The 22351-nt window shown below is 35.3% G+C and overlaps 1 protein-coding gene across 1 annotated transcript in view; it reads right to left on the bottom strand.

The window, feature by feature from the left end:
- Positions 1-16798, bottom strand: part of LOC148960061 (neurofibromin-like) — a 45724-nt gene extending 28926 nt beyond the window's left edge. The window contains exons 1-24 of the mRNA XM_089109241.1: positions 16417-16798; positions 15415-15558; positions 14811-14894; positions 14494-14562; positions 13830-13948; positions 13124-13233; positions 12538-12605; positions 11838-11913; positions 10972-11075; positions 10384-10443; positions 9877-10038; positions 8932-9129; positions 8132-8203; positions 7890-7952; positions 7207-7323; positions 6614-6727; positions 6189-6268; positions 4735-4858; positions 4217-4276; positions 3056-3316; positions 2592-2747; positions 2137-2213; positions 601-702; positions 190-358 (exon numbers count right to left, since the gene is read on the bottom strand). Coding sequence (XP_088965367.1) covers positions 190-358; positions 601-702; positions 2137-2213; positions 2592-2747; positions 3056-3316; positions 4217-4276; positions 4735-4858; positions 6189-6268; positions 6614-6727; positions 7207-7323; positions 7890-7952; positions 8132-8203; positions 8932-9129; positions 9877-10038; positions 10384-10443; positions 10972-11075; positions 11838-11913; positions 12538-12605; positions 13124-13233; positions 13830-13948; positions 14494-14562; positions 14811-14894; positions 15415-15558; positions 16417-16485 — 2658 coding nt within the window. The 5' untranslated portion in view covers positions 16486-16798. The remainder of the gene's footprint in view (positions 1-189; positions 359-600; positions 703-2136; positions 2214-2591; positions 2748-3055; positions 3317-4216; positions 4277-4734; positions 4859-6188; positions 6269-6613; positions 6728-7206; positions 7324-7889; positions 7953-8131; positions 8204-8931; positions 9130-9876; positions 10039-10383; positions 10444-10971; positions 11076-11837; positions 11914-12537; positions 12606-13123; positions 13234-13829; positions 13949-14493; positions 14563-14810; positions 14895-15414; positions 15559-16416) is intronic.
- Between the last annotated feature and the right edge of the window lie 5553 nt (positions 16799-22351).

The following is a 22351-nucleotide window of genomic DNA, read 5'->3' as shown; positions in this document are numbered from 1 at the left end:
CATGTGAAGACAAAAAATGATAGCGTCTTAAAACATTTTCCTTTTTCAGAACTCACAAAGAAACTAAAACACTTTTTGAATAAATAATCGAAAGTAACGAGAACGAAAACTTCCACATTGGAATGCGGAAACTGCCTTTATGACAATAGATCGAAAAACGGTACAAAAGACTAAGAAAAGAGGCATTACCTGTCCCTCTGGGAAAAAACAGTGCTTCGTTGCCTTTGTCAAAGTGAAAAAAGATCTGAATAGAGCAGGACTCAAGTCGACTCCAAGGGATTCCTTGACACCACTTCGAACCTGAAGAGCTGTTTGCTCGTTTTGACAAACCAGAAGTGTGAGCAACTGGCTAATAAACCTGACGATGAAAGATATGGGTAAGATTTTAATCAAATCAAAGATTAAACAATGTTTTCATTTGAAAATTTTGCATTGAGGAACATTGATAAATGTAACATTTAGGAACTTATCCTAGCGAAAAAGCAGCAAAAACCGAAAAACTTTTAGCCTTTGGCCTAGAAAAGAGAAAAGCAAAACTTGAACATAATTCTTTGTAGTTCGAGAACAAATGGTGGATTTTTGACATCACAATTCACTGACCTGTTTACAGGGGAATCTGGCAAGGTTTCTGCCAAAGTCGGCGCGAAGTTGCCACTTGTAAATGACTTCTGTATCACGATGCTTGATGTCCTTGCCAAAGGTCTAATGAAGATCATTTATTTTCGATCAAAGATAACGTCAATTAAGGAACAACTGCTAAACATTTATATCAATTCACCCTGAGAACTAGAATCAAGCATTTGCACTCATAATGTCTTTTCTCGCCAATTATATCTAGAAAAATTAGCTAAGTATAAAAATTTTATTGTTCATAATCTATAAATATATATAATTTATATTTATCTATAGATATGCAGATTATGTGTCAGGAAATTATGCAATATTCAATTAAACGAAGCCAGTGTATAAAAGTTTACGCATGACGTCGCACCAATAAGATTTCAAGTACTTTGAAACCGTCTCCAGAAGTTCTACATTTTTTTGTTCTTTCTTTATTTAAAGTTGGTACAATCGCTAGCTATACAAGCTAATTAAAACCAACTAATTTAAATTACCAACGCTAAAATATAATATGAATCAAATATAACCGTTGTTGCTAACATATTCCTTGCAAAGATTACAAGTACAATTAAACGATGTAAATTCTGAGATTTTTTTCTTGAATATTGATAAAGTAGGGGAGTACTTTATTTCATTTGGAATTGAGTTCCATATTTGGCTACATCTGTATGATACGCTGTTAAATCCATATATTTTCTTATGTGGCTCCGCTGTTTTGAATTGGGAGTTTCTTAAGGAATATGGGCATTCATTTATGGAAAATATTTCATCCATAAAAAGTGAATTCAATCCGTTAAATGTTTTGTAAATTTCTACCGCAAGATATTGTAAATTTTTCTTATGAGAAGTTATTGTTTTATTCTTTATTAAAAGTTGTTCAAAAGTTGATTCATAATCATCATGAGCTATTCTCATTGCTCTTTTATGAATCCGGTTTATTCGATTATTACTTTTCCTACTGCAAAACATCCAAATAAGAGGACAATAATTAAAATATGATAATATGAACGTTTTCATTAAAATAATTCGCTTAGATTCGTCCATATACGAAGCAATCCTGGCTAGAGCCAGCATCGTCTGCATAGTTGCATAAGTTGCTTTTGTTCAAATGCAGAAAAATATCATTTATGTAAATATTGAAAAGCAAAGGGCCTAAGATTGATCCTTGAGGAACTCCTTGCTTTGTTTCCATCCAATCACTAAAATCTGAGTTTATTTTTACTCGTTGTACTCTTTTATCTAGATAACTATATATAAATTCCATTGCGTTGTCGCTGAAGCCATAAGATTTTAGATTGGCTAGTAGAAGTATATTGGGTAAACAATCAAATGCTTTTGATAAATCCATGAGCACTGCACCAGCCACATCTTTGGTTTTAAACAACCGTTTCTCAGTTGGGGGAAAGGAGGAGAAAGAAAGGAGATAAACTGAAACAATCAGATAAATGAAAGTAAAGCAACTAACATCACAATAAACTGTAAACATTCTTAGCAAAATTAATATTTCACACATACCCTGGTTCATTTTCTTCGTGAATTCCCCCAAGAGAGCATAAGAAACCAGTCATGTTTGTCCACTCAGCAAGATACATCTAGTTGCAAAGAAAGAGATATAAAATCAGCTGACACAAAAAGTCGCCTATGGCATCATTGACGCATGATACAAAGTATAGCCTAGGCCAGTGCACAAAGAAATCAAACTTGTGAGATTGTATGTTTTAATTCATTTTAGTAAATGTGCAGATTCTACCACATAGAAGTTTCAATTTCTTTTAAAAAAACTTTGAGTAAAATTTCATTTCACAGGCACATTAACCGTTTCAACAAAGGAAAGCTTTATACGCAATCTTGAAGTGGGTCACTAAACAACCATGCATGAAATGGTCTTGACAACAATAATAAGTAGAGCGTTCTTTCGATACATTACAGTATATCATATTGAAGAAAAATTCTAGTATTTGAGTTCTTACTTCGAGAAGGTCATTTGGTAGTTGCGGAAAAACACCCGACCCAGTCTTCTTAAGGCCCGTCATTTTACAAGGCTCGACTGGAGGAAATTCTTTCACAGGATAATGGACTAAGGCTTGTGTCAACTTATGCCAGCGATTCAATGTCAATTCCCAGGCCTGAATGAGAAAAATGTTTTACACACACTGAAATACATGACATTGAAAAAACCTTGTTAAAGAACCTTCATAAACATGGCATTCATGAATGATTGAAACTGTTGCTTTGAACTTGGTATCTAGGACGAAACACAATATAAACACAGGTGCCAAGGCTTATTCTAATGATATAAATACAATTGTGGCATAAGCATGAAACTTGGCTGTACCATCTCTCAACAACTTGGCTGACTTGGCAGAAACTTGGCTGTACCGACATAACACAAAGAGTGAAAGAAAAATAGCTAAGTCAAGATGGCATCACAAACCTCGAGGTTTCCTGCAGTTGCTACGTTCACCTGTCTCAAAATACCCATGACCCTTTTCTGCAATGCAGCCCGACCAGTAGTCACCTGCTGACTTTCGTGGCCAAATTTGTAATACACGGTGTACAGCGGAGGAGGATGTATCTGGTTGTTGCCATCCAGCGTCATCACGAGGCTAGCCTCTTCGTTCAGCAAGGCAAAACATTCCATTGACAAAAGCACTAAGTTCTGTTCCGAGCTCCACAGCGACATTAGAAATATCACCTAAAAAAGAAGCTATTGTTGAATACACAGTGGGTAGGCGTATTTTGTGAATACTAGAGCCCGACCAAGTCGAGAGCGTTTGGACGGGGCTTTAGAAGCACCTAAACTTAGATCTATTGACAATTGTATCATGCTTGAACTAGATCTACTAAGCTGCTACCTTGATTAACCAAAGCTTACTTCACAATAGTTGCTGATATATTAAGAAGTCGATTTCCTTTTGACTTGAAACTACAACCGTGCAGTTCCCTGCCAATACGCTAACTACAACAAATACTTAAACCAAGCTGGCAACCAAGAAGATTGCTAAAAGTCGCATCTCAACATCATGAAAATATCTAGCCTGCTACATAACCTAAACCCTAGTTTCATGAGTGAGATTTTTGAAACAAGAAATGTACATTATGATCTGCGAACTAAAAATAATCTTAGATATTTAGGTCAAAAACTGTGGCAAATAAGAGAGTCCCAATCATTGGCAACATTTAAAAAAGAATTAAGCGCACACCCTGTAGAATGCGACTGTAGATTATGTAGAATATTTATTGCTGGGTTAGGTTTTATTTAGAATATTATAACTTGAAAATTTTTAACATTGTACCATATAATTATTTTATACCAATTCTTCATAGATAGTTGGCCTTAATTAGCTTCTTTATAGCAATTAGACGCTCATTTAGTATGCCATTTTTGAACAAATTATTTATTATATTTATTATTATTTATACAACCTATTCAGTGTATAGAACTGGGCGGTTCTAATACACCAAATAGCGTGTGCAGCTCTGTCTATACGGAATCGAGCACTTTATGACAGACTGATAAACAGTAATTTTCATTAGCCTACAACACCTATGATGCAGAGAGAGATATTTATCCAGATTGTGATCAGACCCTCACCTCGAGTTTCGATATTGCTTTAGCGCAAACGGATATGTGAGTCCCAATGGCCGCTTGCTCCTGCAATGAAAGACCAACAATCTATATGAAATAATCAAAACTGCCAAGAAAATATGCTATCTACAGAACTTAGCAAGTCTTGTAAACGGCTCATTTGTTTTGCAATAAAACTAAACTTACATTCTTATTGGCTTCATTTTTGCTTGAGAATCAACTCGAATAACTCACCATTGAATAACCCAAAAGAACAGTTCAAAATGGAATCAAGTAAATTGAAATTTGCTTACTCCCGTTGAAAAAATAAAGATATGCATTCCATTGACGGATGGCAATGCCCGACACCTCCCGCCCTCCCTCGACCGCTCTGCTACATAACAAGGTTTGATAATTTAGATATGGAAAAAGCGCATACCTTGTGTTTTGAAAATGGCTCTGAAAAGAGCAAAAATTTAGTAAACTCTACGCTAGGAAATATATATACCCAGTTGTGGACCCACAACCACCAAAAGAATATTTACCTTGTGTTTTCTGAGAAATTGGACTCTCTTTCTTAGAAGTTGCTGAAGCCACTTCATTTTGCTCAATTGATTAGATATCTTTTCCTGTTGAAGTTTTTCGGCAATGTTGCAAATCACATGGGAGCTACAAAGACAAAATATATTTATCAAATATACGAAGTTGAAAACCGTTTCGGGTAAAAATGCTCCCAGGAGATAAAAATTACATGGCGAGATAAATACTTTCTAGTCTAGTCTAGTCTAACCAATAATAGGACATTCTGTAAATCTTTATTTTCTTGAAATGCGGAAATAAACAAAAGAATTATAAGAACAGCGAACAAACGATCGTCTAAAATGTAGTGCCTCGATTTACACCCAGAAATGGATAAAAATACAAGTAATTATTATCAAAAAAAGGTATCCATGCAGTTCGCAAAAAAATACACTGAACATCCGGTTTGTACCAGATAATGTTGTTCAAAGTATATATCCCATTATCATAGCTTAACAGTTTCTGGGCGGTACAGAACTTGAAAATGGCTTTGAAAAAAGCAAACATTTTACAACATACTGGCTAAAAGCTTTTTTGTCTGACACTCCTCAGAGCATAAAACGTCAGAATAAGGGTCCGAAAGAACAAGATGGAAAATATATACCCAGTTGTGGATCGAAATAGGCCAATCAGAAAAACGCAAGCACAAGACCGGTATAGTTGACCAATCAGTGCCGCGAGCCTATTGAAAAATTACCACTGGAGTCCAAAAGAGAAAACGAACTCCTTCTGTCTAAACAATGACGGTTTTTTCGTTTGTATGTAGATCGATTCCAAAACTTCTAGATGGAAAGACGACGGGTTCTGCGAAATATCTGAAACATGTCGTCATTATAGAGTTTTGCACAATCTGGGTTATCTTAAAGATGTTGACCGATGGCAGAATCTCTTGTTTTAACAGTGTTTCTAGACCTACAAGATCGAGGAGGCTGTTTTCTTTGAGGGGTAGTTTTGTTTCTTATACTGGAAGGAACATGTTGTTTAATCCTATCCCCCAACCTTTGGGTTGTGCGTCCTACGAAGCCAGAATCACACTGACACATGAATTCATAAACAACGAAACTTTTTTGGTTGGTAGGAACGCAATCCTTTTGAATGAATGGAAGGGCTCTCCTATTGCTGTAAACAATACGGAGATGGAAAGCAAAGAAACATTTTGTGATGGCCTGTTTAATCTGACTTTCAAATTGCAAGGAAGTGTTGCCAATCCATGGTAGTTTCAGATAAACTGGGCACTTTTGCGGACCAAACTTTTGAACAGCCGTAAAACTTGCGATATTCTCCTTAGTATAATACATCATAGCTTAAAAAACGTGAAATCATCCTCTCGGTTTTCACAACTGCCGTTATTTGAATAAAATTTGATACAAATTTTTGCACCATGGTACTGAACCAATGCATATTAAGGAAAATCGCATACCTGATCTCCCAAAATGTGGCAATCGGGGCTTCAGGGTTCCACAATTCAACATTGTCCGTTGAGTGCAAACAGATCAATGTCTGAAATTAAAATTATTAATGATATCCAAGAGCAACCAAAGAGGAAAGTTTGGCATTTCTCAATGGGCTTAGGCAACAAGTAAAGAATGCGAGGTATAAAAAAACTGAATTTATAGCTATCTAGATCCACGGCTGAAAGCGCAAGAAACAAATTGGTTGGATACGAAAATGCCGGCAAATGATGGCTTTTTGGCTGAATGTAAAATAATTTGATTTTTAAATCTATCTGCTATTTCTCAAAGTTAAGCATACTAACGGGCCTGTGTGCTGCAAACATTAATCTTTTCAGAACCATTCAATCGATTCCTGTTTAACTTTAGAGTAAAGGAATAAAGTCACTTTTACCTCTGCTGCCTCCGCAGCTACGTCAGGAATATTGTCGCACATTGCAACAGAAACTAAACCGTCCATAAACTGCATGGAGCTGGCTTGGATCTCGTGGCCAGCTCTCTCTGGATTCTGAAGGATAAAAGAAAGATTAACTTAATGAAACTAACAGTACTGACATGAATAGGATACGTAGAGACAGTGGATCGAATGTGTAAAGTAGTTGAGCTGGTTATCGAGGCACAACTTTTTTGACCCATTAAGACACCTTGCGGGCATAGAGAAATCAAGCGGGTATAGAAAGTGTTTGACTTTGTATCAACACAAGCAAAGTAAAATAGGCGATGTTTAATTATTTATCGGAAAATTTGATATCAACATTAAAAAACTAAGGAAAATACATTACAGCCCAGTTATGCTACATGTAAATGATTTTTCTTAGCTAACTATTTACAAATTTGATATTAACATTTCATATGTAACATTTAATAATCTAAATCTAAATTCAGCAATTGAATTGATTCCTGTGCATATTTCGCTTAATAAAAGCGACAGGTTCTACTTGGTCGTATCGATAGAAGAGCCAGGCACACAAGGCAAAAATTGCTTACGTGCAAAGCGAGCATTGGGTCTGCATTAAACAGCTTCACGAGCCACAGCAACAACTGGGCCTCCTTTTGCAACTGACTAGCCTCGTCGTCTTTCCTCCTGTCTTTGATTTTCATCATCTAAAGAAGATTAAAAGAATTGGATAAACAACCTCGCTTGCTCTATAATAGTATCTTTGTTTGGAAGCTGCATAATATGCTGTGGGCCTTTTTTACTTGCGCTGGCTCAAACGTAAACAAAAGTCCCGTTGTTCGGTACTTTCCTTTCGCGAACTATCAACGCCCTTAAAGCATATGGATCTAGCTGTTCATTCAGTGAAGGTGAGTGAAGGGTATGAACAAATTATTTTAAAATGGTCCTAACATTGACAAAGAATGTGCAAAGTGCTTGACATTGTGAGAAAATGGCCACTTTGATCAAGTGGACGGTAAACGAGTGCTAAGCAAAATTGCCCAAAATACAGAAAACTAAAAATTTATTAATCAGACTTGATTAAAAATATATTTTTGTAAGACTTTTAGAATTTGCAATGGACCTTCACAAAAGGTGTTCTCAAACATCGATTGTTCGTAAACATTAATTTTAATAGCATAAATTTTCAAAAACTCGTTTTACACCAGAAATAATTCATGTACAAAAGAAAATTTTGCACCCTGAAAATCAAGTTTTCATCGATGAAACCTACCGATGAGCGATGCGAAGATTTTGTTGCCTGCCCATCTGCCATTGTCACCTTTTTAATCGAGGCCTAACGAAAATAGAGAAAAAATTCAAAAAAGAATATTCTTAGAGAAATTATTCAAAGCAGGGTGAATTATAACATGTGAAATAAGATAAAAAATTTATATTACAACGAGCAATGTGATTTATCAAATGCATTGTACCGATCAATTGGTCTCTACTCTTCATTAAAATACAAAGCATTACCTGAAACAAAGCTCGTAGCTGATTTGCCTTGCTGTACAATACTTCCACTTTGGGCCACCACCTTAACGGTTTCTAAGAAAAGAACAATGTACGAAACTTAGACCTCTTCCACGGAGACAAATCATATCTCAGTTTCATTAAGAAAGTGGAAGTGACGGATTTTATTGCCTTTAACATGTACGTTGATACAAGCCGCAGATAAATAAGCTAGACCAAAAAGCAAATGTTCATAGTACATTGGTACAATGATGGTGAAATTTCCTTAAATTTAATAAATCGCTTCAAAATAGCTCGATAGCCTTCGTTCCTAAACTACACTTAGTATGAGATGTCGGATAATGGCCAACTTGTCTTTGTTTGATCAATCAGCGATGTCCACCCCCAGCGTGGGTTTAAGCATAAAAGGATCTTTCAAATACCAACACGAAAAAAAGACCTTACTTGTGATGGGTTTTATAATCACAGCCAATAAACGCGCTGGTGCACCAACGATTCTCAAGCAGATTCACCCTAGGTCTTTGGCTAATGCAAATTGTGCTTGGACATTCAGACATTCAAAAATGTGAGATAGTTGTTCTCTTTTAGCGCAGTTTTTTACAAAATGCTTGAAGGAAGATATTGGTTACTTCTTGATATATTGTTTAGTTTGTGAAAAAGCTTCCTATACACAAAGAGATATTACAATTTGAGGAAAAAATTTTGAAATGTTGAACTTAGAATTGAGGAGAACAAAAAGCTAATCTACTTTATAAAAATTGACAATTTTATAAAATGCGTGTTATAACCGCAAAATCACGAACCTCTTTGACGATACGGTAAAGGCCCTTCACCAGGGACAGCTGGAAAGTCAATGGGGCGTCGATTTGGAAGCAAACTTCGAAATGCTGATTGTTACGAAAATTGATGCGAAAACTGGCAACAAAGCAGTCTGTCATGATATCAACAACCGAGACGCTTTGGGAGAATGTAAACGTCCTTGAGGAATTGAACAGCAGGGACTAAAAAGACAAAAAAAATCAAGAATAGCACGAAAAGGTAACGAAAACAATAATTGATCAGCATCTTTATGTTTCAAAAAGAGGGCAAACTCTCACAGCAGGGGGTTGAATAGCACTCACTGTTTTGGGTGGTCGATTTCAAAGAGAAAAAATCTGAATAGACAAAAGAAAAATACAATAAAATTACCGAGTAGCCAATAGGTAACTACTTCAATCAACAAAAATAATTGAAGAAAGTTTTCGAATATCCGGGAACATGACTAAATAGCATATTTGACATAAAATCTAGTTTGGGGAGTGGTTTTCAGTTGCCTAATGATCAAATTAGGCGAGAAACTCAAGGTTTAAGAAAAAAGATGTCTTGCTCTTTAAGTCTACTCCCAGCAATTTAATTCAATTTGATACACATAAGATATTTAAACCAAAAACACAAACATCACGAAAGCTGATATAGTATCGAACTTAAAGAATATCAAACTAGCCCAGTTACTCCTGGTGCTATCACTGATAATAACTTAATCATTTGAATTCCATTTTGTTGCTAACGAGTTGTAATGAATATGGTATTTTTGATTCAAATATTCGCTGGAATTTTCCGTTTTGCTCATTGTTTCTTTCACGTTCAGAATTCTTCTAAAATCAATCACAGAATTAGAGCAAAATTTAACACACTTAACAAAGTGTACATGTATAAAGCAGAAACTTAGGCTTAAACCCAACATGATAAGGAAAAATTTCTAAAATTACCTTAAGCTCGTTGAGAACCTCCGCGACAAGAAAGCACACGACGTTATCCTCCCTGTTTATATAAGTAGATGCTTTGCAAAGTTGAACACACGCAATGACTGAGCTTTCGGCAGTAGCTTTGCCGCTTACTAGGGCTTTCTTCAGGTTGTCCAGAAATGTTCTCTACAAAAAAAATGGCGATAAACTTACAAGGTTTGGTACTACTTTGTACTACTGAGACAAGGTTTGAGGACAGGATTGATTTTGAATTGTATGAAATGTAGGTGGAAAGAAGAGCCAAAAAATTTATGTAATTCTCATATTTCATTGGTAGATGCAGAATGGTGTAAAATTTATGGACAATTTTCATATCGTGAAAAATTTAAAATAACGTCATAGAATTGCTGATGGGCGATGAAACGTTTTATGCTTATAGAGGTTTACGTACATACTTGTATAAATAGGTAAATAAATGCCATTGTACAGAAAGCTTCACATGGAGTGAACATAATGTGATCTCCAAATTACCTTTAGATAATTCTGCCCTTTCGATAGCTCACCATTACCAGCCGCTTCTCGAACAGATTGCTGACAAAGAAAATTAACAAGAATGCTTTTGACAAGTATATGGCCCAAAAATAACAGAAAATTCACACTGCAAGTGAGTGTAATGACAGGGCATGAAAATTAAATGTACCACATCAACGACACACTGTCTGACAGCATCACAACGAATAGGCCTAAACTGGCACTATTCATCAAGTGAGACACAATAGCAATATCAAGGCAATCTTTGCGAGCAACAGTTATATCAACAAAATATATTGGATTCAATCTCTCCTTCAAGTTTCTGGTTCAAAGTTTGAATGTATGTTAGAGCTTTCTTGTTGAAACAATAATTTTCAATGTAAAGCTCTACAGTGCTAAAATTTTAACAATGGGCCAATGAAATTATAAAATCATAGGGCAAAAGAAGCACAATCTCAAACCTGAAGGTGAGTCGGAAAAAACCCTCAAATTCAACGCAGCGAAACAGCTTTGAATACGAAGCTTCAACCCCCTCCAAGCTACAAACACCTGTATATTCGATCGCTTTCTACCATAAAGTTTCCTTACCTGACACAACAGAAGCACCATCACTTGAACAGGCCAAGTTGCCGAGCGCTTCTTTGAAGATTCAGAGAAAACATCAACAACGACAAACAACTTGTCACTGACATCTGTCAAGCAGAAAAAGAGATTCATTTAGTGCCAAATGTTTTGCCTTCAGTTATAGATACGCTCGTTCGTTTTGTCAGTTGACCAAAAGGTTTTATTGGTAATGAGAAAATTGGGTTGGATGACCTGACCTTAATGTTGCTCTTTATTTTAATACTTGGAAAAATTCAAAATTTTCACTTGTCTTTCTATTTTATTATTTAATAAACTTGTCATAATAAACAAAACTTTCCATTTTGAGTTGTCTTTTTTAATATCTAAAGAATGATGTGAATCTTGTATCCACACTGCCCCTTATTCATACTGTTCTGCATTGCTAACTAAGGGATTTCTAATCCGCGTTTCGTGAAATATTTCAATGAGAAGCAACCAAATATGTGCAGGTGTTCACTTTCTGCATAAAATCACTTCTTACGTATGCTAAAAAAAGGACATAATCCATTCTAATGATATCAAAAATCAAAACCACTAAAAACGAATGTGGGAATTCGTAGAAAAAAAAAAGAAAAAAATCACAAACGAAAGATTTCCACAAATTTTCGGAAAAAGAAAATTTAATTCCTTCTCCGAAATCTAAACAGATAAATCTACTTCACTTCAGAAGATGACCTTTTCGCAAGACTTAATACCATTTATCATAATAATAGCAATTATACTGACTAAAAGTAAACTATTGCCAATTAGCGTTTAATCTTTCCAATCTTTCGAGCAACAGATAAACAACTCCAATATGAAAAATACCCAACTACAATGTCTAAACTTACCCGAAAGCTGGGTTTGTTGTTCCCTGTACAAAGCTCCAAATTGCTCAGGGTAATTCTCAATCCAGTTCCAGATCATCTGAAAACAAAAAAATAATCCTTATATCATGAAGGCTGCATTCAGCTTCAATTGTCATTACAGTGGATCTTTTCAAATCAAAACAAAGCAATAGTTTCGAGATTCTTTATTCTTAATCATCCTTATCCGACTTTTATAAAACTTCTTTCTAAATCTTTCGTAACACCCACACCGTAATATGTTGCTCCTCATTTGTTTCTTCATCGAAAATTATATTTTCAAATGAAATTATGTTTATACTCAATGCATGTCCTTGAATGCGCTGTCTTTTTGACAAAACAGTATCCGATGCACAGGGGCAAAGAGCAATTGAAATGTTAGATGTTTAATTTTCTAAAGAAAAGATGAGCCACGTTTGCTGTTACACCGAGTGACAACTTATACGACCAGCTCATGTATAGAAATATATTCTCAAATGATTAAGACGACTCTTAACAAGTGTGTTAAATGATACTTCTTTTCTACACAGAGCCGATCTTGTTGTCATGTTCGGATGACTGTTTTTATTTGCGTGAAATTCGATGATGCCCTACCCTGTCATACTCACAACAAAGCGTATTCTTTAAATACACGGTCAATTTACTAAGTTTTGTTTATGATGGCTAGTTTATGATATACACTTACCTTGTCAAGAGATTTCAGCAGGGACAGCTGCGAATGCTTCTTGAGCAATTTGAAAAATTTTACAACCTCTGAAGGAGAAAGAAAGATGAAGTATAAACAGTAAAAACCCGTGTATAGGAAACTCATTATAAGAAACGGCAGGCTGACCATTTCAAAGCAAGGTACCAAAATATAAGAAAGTGTTGAGCCTGAATTCTTCCCAGTTTCTTATCAGTGGTTTTTAGAACTAGCTTTCAATTTAATGAATCAAAAACACTGCTCTTTAAAACTCGTTACTTTCTGTAAAAATAAATACCTTTTATTTATTTTCAGGCAAATCTGGTTCTTTTCTTCGTGTTATGATAAACTCATCACGAACTCATCAATATTTATTCCTTTAAAAAGAAACTGTACTGTCTGGTCCCAATGAATGAGTTTCTTATGCGCTGAGTTTACTAAAGTGCCAAAACATGAGTTGCAAAATAGGAACATTTGATATAATGGTGTTGTTGATGGTGATGACTGTCACTGACTGATAACCATAATCAAAATGACAAAAGATGGTTATGATTAATGATGATACAAAGACCAAGTAGATGTGTCTTACCACTCAAAACTGTTACCAATGATTTCCTGTTAACATGAAGAAATTTCATCAAGACGATGTCATCCACTGTTGATGTGCCATCTTCTCCTGCCTCAGCCAAGTGTGTAATCCTTGAAATAAAAACAAATAATCCTGGGAATATCTTTACCTTAATAGCTGATTTTTTTAAAAAAAAATAATCAGCTTACAAGACTTCTGTGATATTTAACTAAAGAAAACAACTTTTTTTGGGGAATAATTTTATATTTTGTTTGGAACAATTCATATACGGGATATTCCATAACAAGTGTACCCAAAAAGACATCATTTGCACAGTGGCCCTCATGGATCTTCATGAAAATTTGTATGGGTGTAAGGCTTCATAAGAGGAGCCCACAACCAAAATTTCAGGGTTCTAGGTCAACTCTAATTATTGAAAGCATAAGTATCCGGACCCTGATGATTAAAGTAGAAGTAACAAACACTGTCTATAACTTTTGTATAGATTTTTCCAAAGGAGGCTAGGCTATTCAGAGCATCTTGGATGGAACATCACTACCAATCACTACAATATTTCACTTACACAAACAAATAACTAAATACTTGACAGGCCTTGTTAATTTTCAAATAAAAGATTTATGAGCCAAAATATGTCATATAATGATTCACTTTTCCACTAATAGGATAAATAAATGAATATTGTGTTAGAAAGAACTTTTTTGGTTACCTAGTCATGACTCTATTGAAAACTGCAGTGAAATGAAACTGGCTGATTTTAGACAAGATACTTCCGCTAAGTTCATACATCTTTTTGTAATGACCAGCAGCTTCTTGTTGAAGGGCAAACTGCATCATAAAAATGGAAAGAAAGCTGATACACAACAAGAAAGAAATCTTCAATAAAAAAAGGATGAAAACATATAAATGAAAAACATTTGGTCTTATCTGGTTTGATTTTGTTTGTTTTTAAAAGTGAGAATGAAACTCTAAAATCTCACCAAAACTGGGTTTCTTCAATTTAATTATTACTGAAAATGTGTACCTTATAATGAGTTCTAAAGATTTCAAATGATATATCACAATGTTTAAAGTCTTCAAAACATACAGATTTAAACTTTACATTTGATGTATTTTCTTTCCAAAACAATCACATCTTGAATCAGTGACAAATCAAACAATTATTAACCAAAAACTATGTCCAGAGGACTTAATGACATTAGTATACACACAATTAGACTATTCTTTTTTTTCCAATGGGCAATGCAGGACTTACTCTAAAAGTTTTCTGAAATAAAAATGTGCAGCAAAGCCTATTGTCAACATGGAATGGTTGACTAATGGGATAAATTCCCAACTTTTGTATTCATAAAAAAACCAAAACTAACACTTACAGGACAAAAAGTTGGCAAGAGCTGCTTGGAAACAACATCATCCGACATTGCGGCATTGCAATTCACATGCTAAAATTGGTAATGAAGATAAGATTGGACTATATTTTGAAGGACCAAAAACAGTATGAAAAAAGAAATTGTATGTTATTAGGAATATACTTAAAATTAAAGAACAAAAATAAATATTTAAAAACCATTGGATGATATCTTTTTAGCCAAAATTTAAAGGAAATCAAAAATGAATGATGAATATCTGAAAGTTTGAATTTAGATAAAATTTTCTAAAAAAGAACAAAATATTCCTAAAACAGCTTTACTTTTTTGAAGCATTGTAGGATTGTTTCCAAAACAATTATGTTTGAGAGACACATTCTTTCTTGCTGTTCAGATGACTGAGAATGCTGAAAAAAGAATAATATACATCATATAGACAAATAACCAAAGCAACTAATTCTAAAATTATCATTTTCAACTTTTGTACATTTTACTCACAGCTTAATGGAAATTATGAAAGAATAATATTATGAAACAAACTTTGGCAATCTTATAATTAGGTTAAATTGATTAGCTCAAGGTTTTTAAGATAAATATTAAAAATTCAGCCAAAAATAATTATTTTGTTGGTTCTTGGAAATAGCTTTGATTTCCAAAGACTTGATAGTAAACAAAGGAAATTGAACATAGGGTGCAAGCCATCTCCAGCTCTACCTCCCCCCCCCCTTGATTTCCTAGGGTAACTGTTGTTATTGATCTTACTGCTTCTGGAAGTTGGTGATATAATAATTTAGCAACTTTGAGGGTGTGTTCCGAGTCTAGTGCTTATCAAGAAGGTTTAACTGTGAAACCTGCACAAAATTAGCCACTTGCATATTTCCATAATGAATTATAAAAGAGAGGAAAGTGTGTGTCAAAAAAGCTCACCAAATAGTTGACATCTTTGATGAAGGTTGTCAAAGCTGTGACAATGGCAGTAAATTGGTGTTGTGAAAGGTTGATAAGACTTTGGCGCACAAGACTTATTGACTGCTCTGATTGCAAGCAGCTTTGATCCCCATAGCATGGCAGCTAAAATAAAAAAACTAATGTGAGATGCAGCCATGGCATTAGCATTTTAACAGGGACAAGAATTTTTTGCATAATTATGTCTAACTTCTAAAAAGATGTCAAAGTAATAAAACTGGTTGGTCTCTTGCTTCCTTACCCTAAGAAAATTCTTATATCCCAATCTCAGGACACATTATTATCAAATATGGGAGATTGACCCCAAAACAAAAGAAGATCCCTATTAAGGTGTTCATTTGCTTTTTGTGGCAATTAGAATCCAAACAGGTCAAGCAGCAAACTGTTTTATTTGGGTTTCTGGGATTTGTCAACTAACAAGGAGAAATACTTGGCAAAAATTCACATTTTAAGTTTTTAAACAAAGCAGGGATTATTTGAAAGTAATAAAATCCTATTTGGCGATTTGTGGTTTCAAATTGTGTAGATGAGGCACTTCATTCAATTCATAAGGAAACAAAGGCATTCATTATTCCTCTAGCTTTGGATCAAAATCCACTTAATTTCTTGTTACAATTTTAAAGCGCCAGTTTTACGGTATTTAACATAAATAACAGTTTTTGGTAGTAAATAAATATAATCCCTTCGCTTAATAAACATTTCGCAATTTTGAACGAGTTCACTTGTTGATGGATAAATTAATTTAACCAGACCTCAAAACTATTTTTAGACCTGTAGCTCAACGAGTTATATATAAATATATCTCAACAATTGCATTAAAAAACAAAATGAAGAAATCTTGAAGTAAACCGGTGTTCGGTTTGTATTTAAAATGCACGATAGAAATGTAGGTGTGTAGCGCCAGGTCTATTTCCTGCTCTAACGGTAGGCAAACTAGCCATGCACGAGAGAATAACACTTTACCTGGGTTTTGAAGCGTTTCAGGGCAATATGCACCCATTCAAAAGACTTTTGATTCTTGTACATATTCATTCATTGAAATGAGACAAGTTTCTTCATCATCAATAACATTTTAATTTAATCTGCTGCAATGAATTTGCAAGAAAAATTGGGAGTAGGCCAGCTTTAGTCAATAAACATTTATTTCCGCAAGCCGATAAAACCGTTTCGCTGACGTTTTACCGCATACTTAACATTTGTGAATGTGTTGGCTTCCTTATTTGAGTCGGTGATTTTGCGCAAATAACTCCATCCCATTACAAAACAATTTAATTCTTTCTATTCCGGTTTCTTTCACGAATCCTTGGTTGGTTTTTTCATCCACGCGCCAGTGCTTCCCATCCTAGGCTCCTCCGCAGGAGAAGGGGAAATCATGTAGAGAAGTCAACCAATCAAGTACCAATCTAATAAAAAAATCAGTGATATCTCAAAATCAAATTTGAACTCAAGTTGTTTTTAGAAATACAAAAGTCATGTGCCCGAGACATACAGTATGATTGGTGATATTTGGAAGATTCCATTTGGGATTTAATGAAACAGTACCTAGAATAAAACAAAGTTAATTGAAAGTGGGTATTACTTAAAAGCCAAAATTTATGACAATAACTAAAGTATTTAATGACGTGTTCTAATAGGGTCACATCATATAGAGAATTTAAGGAAGGGATGCAGAGTTATAATTGAGTCAGCTTTCATAGACAGTTGAAAAATCTTGTGTGAGATGAATTTCCATCAGCTTTTTAAAGAGCTTTTTTACGCGTATTCTTATATCACTTTGTGAGGAGTTTCATATTTTTAGGCCATCGAATGTAGGAAAGTTTTGTTAAGCTAGTAAGGAGCCAGATTGAAAAGAAAAACCATGGGAATTTTGTCTTGTATTGTGTCTATTTGTTTCAAGTAATTCCTTTTCAAGAGACATTACTATTTTATGAACATTGCCAAAATTTAAAATTTTGATGCGTTTGAAGATCGGGCCTGAAGTGCAATATAGTTTGCAAAGCCCATCCTCTGGCAGTACCAATGACGGCGCCAGCCACTGAGATCTGGGGCGGATAAAGCAAAATATGTTAGGCAACGCCCTTCTTACTACCAGAAAACGCCCTTTTATCAACAAGGAACACCAATTTTACTTGAAGGTAACGCCCATGACTAACTTTTGGTTACGTAAATGCAGATGGAAAATAATAGGATTACATCACAAAATATTAAGTTGCCAAAATATTAACCCTCCCCCAACATTTTCTTATCGAATTAAGACGAAATACAAAATATTTGCTGCAACTGGGGGTGCGTGTCCCCCAGTCCTTCCCCTGTGGCGGCGCTACTGGGCAGTACTAGAGTTTCATTGCCCTGGGTTCCAGAGTGTCAAGTGGGGCACAAAGTTTTATTACACAACCCAAGTTAAATGTACCATAAAGAACGTGAGTAGTGGCATAACATTTTGTTCTATAACTGATGGCCCCCGTCCAAAAGAGGCCCCCCAAATTAATTTTATATCCATGTTTTTAAGACTTCGCTCAAGATCGCCACATTTCCAAAAAACTTTAAAGTTCTTCAACTGAAGCTTATATAACACATCCATCTTCCAGTTGACGAAAATAAATTCTCAATTTTACATCTTGCTATTGAATTCCACATGCTCTACAACAGGGGTGGATGATTTATTTTTACAATGGGCCATATGAAAAAACGTGAACTGTGTAGAAGGGCCAAACCAACGATAAATTTATTCTACGCAATATCCATTTTAAAATATTAGAGGTGGATATGCGAAGGACACCTGAGAGGTGATCATCAGTGTAGTGTGATGAAATATCTGAATCTTGATCCGTTGAAATTCATCACTGAAAATTTGTGGTGCCGTGGAAAGGGGAGCTCAGCCCCTTCCCTCAAATTCAGATTTATTTTGGCCCCTCCCCCCCCCCCCTTAACAAGTGAGTTCATATTTCGTTGGACGAATTCCGTGTTGGCAACCCTATATTTAATTATAAACATCTCACGAATGAGCAATTTCTTATCAGTCTTTTTGTGTCGTTGGATAGTTTGAATGATTGCATATACACAACTAGTAAGGGAAAATTGCTTAGGGTCTGTGACCAAATTTCCGCAACTTTGTTTTGACACTTATTCCGACATTAGGATATATAAATGGTCAACATAAAACTGAGGCCCCTCTTGCAAAAGCCTCCGCAGAGGTGCAAATAGATGGCTGCGGCCTCAAGAAGCGTCAGATGTTCTTTTTGAGGCTATTTTAACAAATATAGGTGCAAGTCATATCATTAATGTTGCAATTGATTTCAAGGATTCAGTTTTGTTAGTCAAGAATACAGAAATCTGGTGCAAATTTAATTATAGCGACAACTTTGATTCAAGCTTCTCCGCAGTAAAATATGGTTCATCTTTTTTATTTTTGCTCGAAAAAAGGAACAATCCAAACTTCATGTTTTTGAAAATCGCCCATAAAATATACCATTAAATTTGTAATTATATTTGTTTGCTCTTTCAACTGATATGCAATTTTTTCTAATTTTGCATCAGTTTATGAGGTATATAATTGACAGGGTTAGAAATTTTAGGAAAAAATATCGCAGAATGGAGTTGTCAAGTGATGACGTCAGAAAGATCTATTATTAGAATTTTCGAAATCTTTTCCCATAACCAGAAAGAGCATCAGGAAATACCTCTAAATCTTCAAAATCAGGTAAAGGTATCACGAATTGGCTGAGATATGACCAGATGAGCCCAAGCTCTGGCCCAATCAAACCTCTGTAATTTGGTCTCAGTTCATAACTTTATGAACTCAGCCAAAATAACAGTAATCCGTTTTTTTTGCGGTACAGAATTTGAAAATGGCTTTGAAAAAAGCAAACATTTTACAACATACTTAAAGCTTTTTCGTCTGACACTCCTCAGAGCATAAAACGTCAGAATGGGTTCCGAAAAAAACACGTTTGAAAAATATATACCCAGTTGTGGATCGAAATAGGCCAATCAGAAAAACGCAAGCACAAGACCGGTATAGTTGACCAATCAGTGCCGCGAGCCTAAAGAAAAATTACCAATGGAGTCCAAGAGAGAAAACGAACTCCTTTTGTCTACACATAATTGTCTACTCATTTTGTCTACTAATAATTTTTCTTTAGGCTCGCGGCACTGATTGGTCAACTATACCGGTCTTGTGCTTGCGTTTTTCTGATTGGCCTATTTCGATCCACAACTGGGTATATATTTTTCAAACGTGTTTTTTTCGGAACCTATTCTGACGTTTTATGCTCTGAGGAGTGTCAGACGAAAAAGCTTTAAGTATGTTGTAAAATGTTTGCTTTTTTCAAAGTAATCCGTTTAGTAAACTTGAAATCTTCTACTGGCCATAGCTCACCCAATTTTTGACAAATTTAACTGATTTTGCATATATGTGAGTATTTTATGGTGTTCTTTCATGTTATGTGGTCAAAATTTTAAAATTGTAAGAATAGTTTTTTTTGACGTCACACTTGAAAACTCTATTACGAGAGCCAACCTAATATAACAAATAAAAAATTCAATGTAAATTTAATGTGAAAAACCAAAATATTGAAAATAAATAACATGTAAGCAAATATTTCGCCCCAGCATAGCGGGCCTCATCAGAGTATATTTTTTCAGAGTAATCGCTATTTCGCCTTCCGGTTGTGAGAATTTGTATCTGCAATTCAATGAAGGGACATTGTTTAAGTGACTGCTGGGACAGCCTTCCCTGCCTACATATTTTCAGATGACTCTGGAGGGTGAAGACTTAGGGCACTGAGGCTGTTTGTCACTGCTAAAAGTAACCTGTTCTTTCCTGAGTAAATTTTTGCGAGGGCTTCCGCCTTCTTAGATGCAGCACGATACCCTTTGATGATTTGTCTCTTCCTTGTAAAAAGTTAGATGTTTGATGTGGGAACGAACAAGAATACTTTTTGCTGTGTATAAATTTTTTCGAGATTTTTTCAAATGAACAGGGTTCTACCAAACAGAACAGGGTTCCCTAAGATACTTTCTGTCTTGGGTTTGTAATTAATTGCCAGATATAAGGCAATTTTTGGGTCTGTGACTTTATTCTATCACATGTTGTCGCCTTTGTTCATGTCCATTTTTTGAAATTGCATCTGACCTCGGCACTCCGTACTACTACTAGAACGATAACATATTATCGATTTTTGTCAAAATATACACTAGTATAATGCTGATCAAGTGAAATTTTATCAGAGTTTATTTACAAGGGATGTTGTAGTACTTGATTTCGCTAGGGGTTCTTATTTTAGATTATTTGTATTATTCTCATTTGGATGTCATTTTTCATGCTTCAGTTTGGTATTTAAGTCCTTGTGTGCTTCTTTGATGCTATTGGGAATAATAGAAAAAAGGAGTTCTGTAGTTTGGACTTTGGACACAGCGAGTACCAAAGAGTGACCTCATCAAAAATCTATTTTTAGAATTTTTCAAATTTGGCCACATAATCTGAAAGAACAGCATAAAATACTTGCAGAATTAGTTAGATATGTTCCAAATTGGACGAGATATAACCAATAAAAGATTTCAAGTTTGCTAACGGATTACTGTTATTCTGGCCTAGTTCATAAAGTTATGAACCAAGACCAAATTACAAAGGTTTGATGGGGCAAGAGCCTGTGCTCAAGTGGCCATATCTCAGCCAATTCGTAATGCCTTTAACTGATTTTGCATATTTAAAGGTATTTCATGATGCTCTTTCAGATTCCGGGATCAAAATTTAGAAATTCTAAAAATAGATTTTTATTACGTCATCACTTTGGCACTCTATTCTTTGGGTCGGGATTATCTTGCTTACTTCGTATGCTTTTTCCACGCTGTTCTCTTCTCCCGTCCCTCCCTCCCCTTTTGATATCAGGCGTAGTGTGCTTCTTCAGATTCTTATTTATTCTATTGGTTTAGGCTAGGGCCAGTTTACATCACGGGATTCATTTCAAAGTTCTTGCTATTTTTCGTTTAGGAAAGACTAAGCTCTTAATCCCTAATTCAGCCATGTTTTCTCTTCCCCTCTCGTATGTTACTAAGGTAGGACTGGTGTGGTGCATCGGCTTTATGGTGGGGAAAAGTGAACTTTTCTTGTCCATTCCCTGCCCAGAATTTTAAGCTGCTTGTACTTGAGTCTATTGGCTTATTTGAAAGGGGCTTCTTTGAAAGGGGCTTATTCGAGAGGGGCTTATTCAAGAGGGGCTGATTCGAGGGGGCTTACTCGAGAGGAGCTTAAGCTTGTCATAAAACTCTTCTTCAGCTTGTCATAAAACTAGATTGTTTTGCAGCTTTTTTTAAATTTTCAAAATCATTTCGTTTGCAATATTACTTAATACTCCCTTTATAAAATATCATATCAAAGTAAACATCAAAGCACAAAAATAAAATTTTAGCCCAAAATTTTGATATTTATATCGTCATTGTCTGTTGTTTTGTTCTTTTTCATTTACTGATTGAATACGTTATCAGTCACGTGGTAAACTGGCATATCTTTCCGTGTATTTGGATTATACCCCGTGGCACGTTTTATTACTCAAAAATTGGCATGTTGGGGTGGGGGCTTATTCGAGTGTTAGAGCTTATTGATGACGTTTACTTCCTGGATAGGGCTTTTTCGGGGGTGGGGGCTATGTGCAAATCGAGGATTTACGGTACTTGCCAAATTACAGATTCCACCTCCAGTGGTGTTTCTACGGGACGGGACCATGGGGGCCAGGTGCCTCAACAGAAATTTTCTTTGCCCCGTGTTTGCCCCCCCCCCAGCATTTTCGAAAGTTTTTATTGAAAATTCAATGTTTCTTCAAAGTTGTTCAATCGTTTTTGACTTTGTAAGGGTTGCTCTCCTTATTTTTCTCAATGCGATCTTTATTGCATTTATTTA

The sequence above is a fragment of the Rhopilema esculentum genome, chromosome 7 (assembly GCF_057945365.1).
Source record: "Rhopilema esculentum isolate cy_ngs chromosome 7, ASM5794536v1, whole genome shotgun sequence".
In the NCBI taxonomy this organism is placed as follows: Eukaryota; Metazoa; Cnidaria; class Scyphozoa; order Rhizostomeae; family Rhizostomatidae; genus Rhopilema; species Rhopilema esculentum.
Note: the sequence above shows the minus strand (reverse complement) of the source record. Positions and strands in the feature narration are given on the sequence as shown.